This window comes from Bactrocera latifrons, unplaced genomic scaffold (genome assembly GCF_001853355.1).
Source record: "Bactrocera latifrons isolate USDA-ARS-PBARC rearing strain unplaced genomic scaffold, ASM185335v1 scaffold_147, whole genome shotgun sequence".
NCBI classification, from domain to species: Eukaryota; Metazoa; Arthropoda; class Insecta; order Diptera; family Tephritidae; genus Bactrocera; species Bactrocera latifrons.
Genome location: NW_017534930.1, coordinates 38,865 through 45,928, shown reverse-complemented (window position 1 = coordinate 45,928; position 7,064 = coordinate 38,865). Strand labels below are relative to the sequence as shown.

Here is a 7,064-nt window from a genome sequence, read left to right as displayed (position 1 = left end):
AAGTTTTATTAGGAAGCGCGGAAAGCGCTATGGAAGAAAACACAGTCAGAATGGTGGCATATGACACTGGTAGTAATAATATACATTGGTTATGTTTCGATTTCACGTACAAATTTGTGCTATAATTATCTGTTTCGACGCCAATTAAGTCAATTGGTAATAAAGCGCTCTCATCTGAAATAAGAAAAATAGTTTGAGAGATAAAATATTTCTCTCCAGGGTGGTATACTCTTGAATTAACGTTTAAAATATCTTTCCGAAGGTTTCATCGAAGTTTAGCTAGTTTTGAACTTACATCACGTTATGGGAAGTGGCTATGATAACTAACCGAATTGTTCCATTTTTACACTGATACAAGAAGACAGTTATAAAATAATTGTATATTCAATTTCAAGTGATCATGTTCATATTCCATACAATTTTATTATTTATATATTTCTCTACAAGCCGTTTCGTAAAATTAATTTTTACGAGGTTGTAGTAACGTAATCCGCACAATACAAGTATGAAGGCGTTATTTTCTGAATTCTCCTTAGAAAGCCTAAATGCCTAACCTAGTTATCAATGACACCGCGTCACTTTGTGATAAAACTAGTATGCGTAATAGGCCACACAAAAATCGCTAGTAACTATAAAGCTAATGTGCTGGCAAGGAGAGATACCCTAACTAGGCTATCAGTAGAATATAACTCCTCTCCTAGTGAGTTCTATCACTGCATAACTAAGCTGCCATCGCTTCATGCGTTGACGTAAAATTCTTTTGGCAAAAAATCAATCGTAAGAGATCCACTGGCCTCTTTGCCCGCAATAAAGCTCGCCGCTCCCTAGTTATAGTGATTTTAAAGGCCACTGTGCTATCGGCATCCATGCCATAAGGTTTGGAATCTTTCCGGACGACAGCTGCAAGAGCTCTGTAAAAGAAGATGGAGTGGAAGAAAACATAATAAAACCTTCTTCGTGATTGTCCCGAGTTTACCAGATCATGGTTTAAATATGGTACTTGATAGCTCATATTTTTAAATGTCTCACCAGGATAGTGGGATTTGTGGCTTCACAAAATACTGCTTATAGTATGTAGTCTATGTGTGATCCCTTGATCAGCTATCTAACCTAACCTAAGGAAGTTACATTCTGAAATCAATTCAGTTCTCTTCGCTTTCTGCTCATTTTATTTACAATCCTTCAGATGCCAATATTTTTGGCAAGTTACAAATAACTAGATGTAAACGAATATAGAATACCTATACAACATATTGGGAAGGCGTGTAGCGTGTATGTTTATTTTTGTTAGAAATTATGAAATTCTTAGCAAATAGTAGATTTAGTAACCTTATTTCCAATTGAGATTTTAGCGACGCATTTGAAAAATATGAAAATATATTGTGTGCGTACTTACCAGCAAAGCCTTGTAGAGTGGCAGCGTTTGCGGTCCGAGCAGGAATTTCACAAAATCAGTCTGTGTGCAGTTGAATTTCGAATTGTTTGGATGGCACGGGTCTAATCCTTCGTCGTCGTAGTTGCTGTAAACATTATGTGTGTTTGTCACCCAACTATCAGCATCAGTACTCGTATTCCGCGCATTCCCTCTAACCGTAGCCCCTTCATCGCTGGCGGTTAGTGTCGTTGAATTTGTGGCGTTAAGCCACCAGTTGYTCAGCGATAATGACACATTGTGGTAGTCCACAATATTACTATTGGCAGCACTGGCACGCATCGCGGCTGACGATACCGCTGCTGGCGGTGGGATGGGTGTTGTGCTGACGGCGGGCGTTGTGGCTTCGACATTTGCATCGATTACTGTGCTTACTAATTGTTTRCCAAAGTCATATGCAATTGTGCTTAGGTTGGCGATTAACTCGTTGAAAGCACTCTCACTGCCGTTATTCACGAAGCCGTCGAAAAAGCCAACGTCTGTATCGTTAGCGTAATGTTCATCAAGGAACGCATTGCTGTTGTTGTAGCTTTCAGCTAGTRAATTATTGGCGAAAGCATAACTGCTAGTATTTAGGTGGATGGTGGGGAGTTCGGTGGTTATGTTCAAAGCGGGCGCTAGTAAATTCATTTCGGCCGTTATTTAGGTTATCATTTGTTTGGCAATTTGCACTAAGATTTGCATTTTCACAATATAAATTTTAACACTGTAATCCTTTAGTCAAATAAAAAACTCTTTGCTTTAGTAAATAGTTTTCATTTTTTAATATTTAATTAGCTTGAAGTTCGTTCCCATTCACAATTGGTTTTGAATTTGTCTTYGGTTGATTTAAGCGTTGGTATGTTTTCTAGAAAAAATATTAGGTTTATAGGTATTTACTTCTAAATCGTAAATATGCAAACTATGTAATTCATGAGTATTGGCAGAAACTTTACATGCATTTCCATTTCATTTATTACATTCAAATTACTGTCACACAATCTAAATATGTAGGTCAAGTGCGGAAGTTGGAAAAGGTCAAGACCAAATTATATATAATTGCTACTTCAATATACTCTTGCAACCAGTTGCTAAAGAATATTATAGTTTTGTTCACCCAACGGTTTTACGCTCACTCCCCATATAACGGTACTGTTAAAAACTACTAAAAATGCCAGAGAAATTAAATTTTTGAAATGAGAGAGCTTTATGGGAGTTCGTGTGAAAATTGGACGACGGGCGTGGCTCAGCCCACCTTTAGTACGTGTGATTGTTCTTACGAAAAGAGACAACTAGGACGCCTACTTTTATTTAACACATTCTTAAATTCCAATTGATCCACGAATAATGTCTTTAGTGTGTTTCAACTTATGACCAAAAATTGTATAAATCCAATAAAAATTGTTGTAGCYCCTAGGTACCGAATGTTTAGGTACCCGGTACCTATAATTGATTTTGGTTAGAAAATGTCAGTCAATATTGGGAAGTCGAAAAGTCTTTTTGTATTTTAGCAATAGAAGTCGTTGAAGTCGTATATCTCCAATGTTACCAATTACATTGTTTTATGCTACCAATTACATTGTTTTATATTATATAGTGTTGAGAAGTCTTAAGCTTCATTTAACCAAAAAACAAAATTAAATTTAGTTAAGTTTGAAAAAAGTTACAGCTGTTCAAAAATGAGTGAAAATAATGAGGAAATTTGAAATGTATTAAAAAGGGAAGAATGCCACGAGAGGCAGCAATGAAATTTGTCAAGTTTACAGAGACGATGTTCCATCGCCCGCTTCCGTTCTGCAAATTTCGATTTGCCCTGATGACAGTTGTACACTGAAAGACTAATGTCTAGCGAAAATTGGTAAAAAGTGGTCGACCGAAATGGCTCATATGTATTTGCTTAGTGTTATTAATATTTATAATTAATTAGCTTGTTGGCCTGTATGGCCGTCAGTATGCCGGTGCARGAGTTTTGAATGGCCTCTACGTCTGCATAGCGCTTTCCTTTCATGGGTAATGCATATTTACAAAAAGGAAGTGGTCGCACGGTGCCATATCAGGTGAATACGGGGAGTAGTAAATGGTTAAAATGTGATTTTTAGTCAAATAAACCTCTTTAATGATTTCATTTGAGTGTTGGATTCTGTGCGAATTTTGGTCGTCAGTCAATTTGTGCGGAACAAACCCTGYACACACATTTCGTAAGCCCACTGTGCGGTCAAAATGCGATAAATCGAWGTTTTGGAGATGTTCAATTCCATTTCTATGAGTTTCAATGATGATATCGGCTGATTTCGGCTGATTTTTGATGAATTCACGCACAGTCTCTATGGAATTTCCGGTGATCAAGAATTTTGATTGGACCACATGTTGATCGTCACTTATGTCCTCACGACCACTTTGAAAACGTTGAAACCACCCACACACTCTACTACGGGATAGGCAATCATCGTCATAAGCTTGTTTCATCAATTGAAACGTTTCGGTAAAAGTTTTACCAATTTTAAAACAAAATTTAATCTTGGCTCTTTGATCGAAGGTCATTTTCGCACCGAAAGCACAAACATACTGATACCTAAAACGCAATAACTTCACTTTGAATCAATGAAATGAAAGATAGTAGATTCTAACGCAACAGTCGATATATAGATGGTGCCACCAGGGGGCGCTAAACTCAAAAAGTCCTCTTTACTTTGGAATGCACCTTCTATTGCCCTGGCTTTGATTCTTACAAGTTGGAAGAGTATGTGTTCGTTTGCACCCGAACCTAACTTTTTTTCGTTTATTTTTGTCGAAAAAAATGTTGTCCCATAAAACGCAAGATTTTAGGCATATACATATATTCTATGTCAGTTACGTCAATTTTATATTTTTATAAACTGAATGGGGCATATTAAGTTTGCCAGGCAGTGTGCAACCCCCACAGAAAATCGTCGGAGACCCTAAAAAGTAAAGACTTAGTACATGTATGTATGTATAAATGATTAGCGGGACATGCTAAGTCGATTTAGTCATCCCGTCCGTCTGTATATACGCGAACAAGTACCTTCGTTTTTGAGATAGCGATACGAAATTTTGTGCACTTGAAAAATACCAAGCTGGCAAATATTGATAGTCTGAACTTGAGCAGAGTAAATGCGAAATGCTTCTGTGAAATGAAAACGCTACAAGTTATTAGAAAATGTGTAGATGGAAGGTCACAGAAGAAGACATAAATTATTGAAGCATTTTGAAATATCCACAAGAATATCAACTAATGAGGGGTTACACTTCAGTGAAAATCAGTCAATCATATTTACTCAAAATTGAAAGAAACTACTTTTTTTTTACTATGACAACTTAAAGTATTTAATTACTACTTTTAAGAGGGTTGGCCAGACATTTACTTTCACTTATTATTATTAACGTTTTACAAATTTCACTTTGGGTTTTTTTTTTGTTTTAATTTATATTTTCAACTTCACAACAAATTCACACTTCTTCAAAATCTGCAAAAGCACGAAGTTGCACTTTTCAATGGCTCATCAATCTTTAAAACCCTTGCATTTCGAAAGAATTGGCTGAAATGGGATTCAACACTTCAATTGACCGACATCACACGAGTTCAAGCATACACATACACGCTATGCAATTGAGCGTTCAGCTTCTGGCCCGCTGACAATTCTCGCACGCAATGTGATCACTAAGCCCGCAATGGATAATTGAGTTGTTCACACTTTCATTGCGAATATTTATGAAAATTAATTAAACACGCCAAAACTGCGGCACTTTTGTAGAATTCATAAATCGTCGAATGTAGAAAGCGGATCACATTCGCGCGTATTAGCTAATGCAAAAGCGTTCRCGCGAAGATCTAACGCCGAGATAGTTACTTTTTGCTCAAACAGACTTTGCCGAATAAAAAGCGCCACACGTTCCTCAGTAGCCGGAGGTGCTTGGATTCAGTTTCGCATGCCACAAGGCTTTGTTGTTTCACAAATAAGTCGTACAAACACACGAGCTATAACCATATATGTTTAGTTATTGATATATACACGCTCATATGTACATATGTGTTTAAGAGCTCGCCCACAAGTGGGAGCAAGTGCTCTAGAAGTCACATAGCCACAGCTGCGGAAAGTGGAAACAATTAAGAGCCTATCAAAAGTGCCGAGAGATAAAAACAAACTCGGCGATGATAAATTGTTATCACAGTTAAAGTAAACGTTTCGTTTTTGTTTTTACTTTTTGAACAGTAACRAAAAAATTSCGCAGAATGGCGTACGCTCRCAATGTAAATATTAAAATGTAATTAAACTGTCARCACAGCGAGTTTTCCCATGTGATAAAAGAATGGACGAAGCCGAGTAAACTAATGCAATGATGGGCCTATAAATAGGGATTTCTAAAAATGAATTTAATCAGACACTGGTAACAACAAATATAAATGTACAAGTGTGCTTCCTCAAATAAGCATATAATGTTAATTTTAACTTACTCAATGAGAAATTTGTCCATAAATACATTAAATACTAATCGCCACTGCTTGAATTACTTAAAGTGGGAGTGTGCATGGGCTTGAGGACGTTCATAAATTTGCAACTCCCGAAAAGAAACGTCCCTATATGTACCTAATTTTTTGAGATATCGATCTTAAATTATGCACACATCATTTCCTTCCCAAGAATTTCCTCGTATGTCGGAATCGCCGATATCGGAGTACTATAGCATATAGGTGTTATACAACTAACTGACCAAAATCGGAATAATGATCATTTTACATTGCACCTACGCAGGGCATAATAGCGCTATTTGATTTAGCAATACATATGTGAGTTGAAATTAAACATCTGCACTACCTTGGGCAAAAAATAGTAAGATTTTTCTATTTCAATTTCGCGCGTAAGCCCATCCTTCGAAATATTTTTGTTCTAGGTATTTATGACTGTCAGTGACATCTGTGCCAAATGYTACATCAAAATAATCTTTAGAGTCTTTTTGAAGTACATAACGTGCACTGGACTACTTTTAAGTGGAGTGGAATTATTTATGAAAAATAAAAAGTCTTGACTGATAATTGTTTGTAGCGTCTTTTGGTTTTGATTGGTAAAAATTATTCAAAGAGGGTCGAAAACACGTGGACGACAAACTATGTAAAAGATGACCATCAAAATTAACTGATGATCAGGAACTCAATAAAATAAAAGAAATTTGGTGCTTGAGAACCAGCGATTAAAGTATTAGCAGTCAGAGATCTTATTGGTGTCGTTGTAATTTCGGGAGGATAATTGAAAACGATTTTGAAAGATAATTTGRCCTAAGAATAGTATAAACAAGAAATCACTAAATGTTTTTGAGCGTTGCGTTAATGTTTGCGAAACAATGCTTTCCACCTAAAAAGATGTCAAGAAACGCTTCATTATTGGAGTCTTGAAACTGTGCTTACGATCTGCAAAAATGTCAAAAAGGTGCTTAATGGTCGAATATTGTGGCAGTCAGCAACCAGAAAAGCAGGTCAAAAATCAAGTTTTTTTTAATAGTTTTCTTCAATTATCGGGGTGTTGTGCTCTCCGAATTTTTATCGACCAGCAAAACTGTCAACAAAGAATACGGTTTGAGTGTTATGCGTCATTTGCCTAAAGCTATTCGTAACAAATAAGGAAGGGCTAAGTTCGGG

At 36.5% G+C, this 7,064-nt stretch overlaps 1 protein-coding gene across 2 annotated transcripts in view; it reads right to left on the bottom strand.

The window, feature by feature from the left end:
• The window catches only part of LOC108965735 (neuropeptides capa receptor), a 53,128-nt gene extending 48,175 nt beyond the window's left edge, over window positions 1–4,953 (bottom strand). The window contains exons 1-2 of one of the 2 annotated variants that reach the window (XM_018928325.1): window positions 4,886–4,953; window positions 1,397–2,279 (exon numbers count right to left, since the gene is read on the bottom strand). In XM_018928325.1, coding sequence (XP_018783870.1) covers window positions 1,397–2,062 — 666 coding nt within the window. In that variant the 5' untranslated portion in view covers window positions 2,063–2,279; window positions 4,886–4,953. Of the gene's footprint in view, window positions 1–1,396; window positions 2,280–4,885 lie in introns of those variants that run through there. The other variant, XM_018928326.1, reaches the window with a different exon arrangement.
• Between the last annotated feature and the right edge of the window lie 2,111 nt (window positions 4,954–7,064).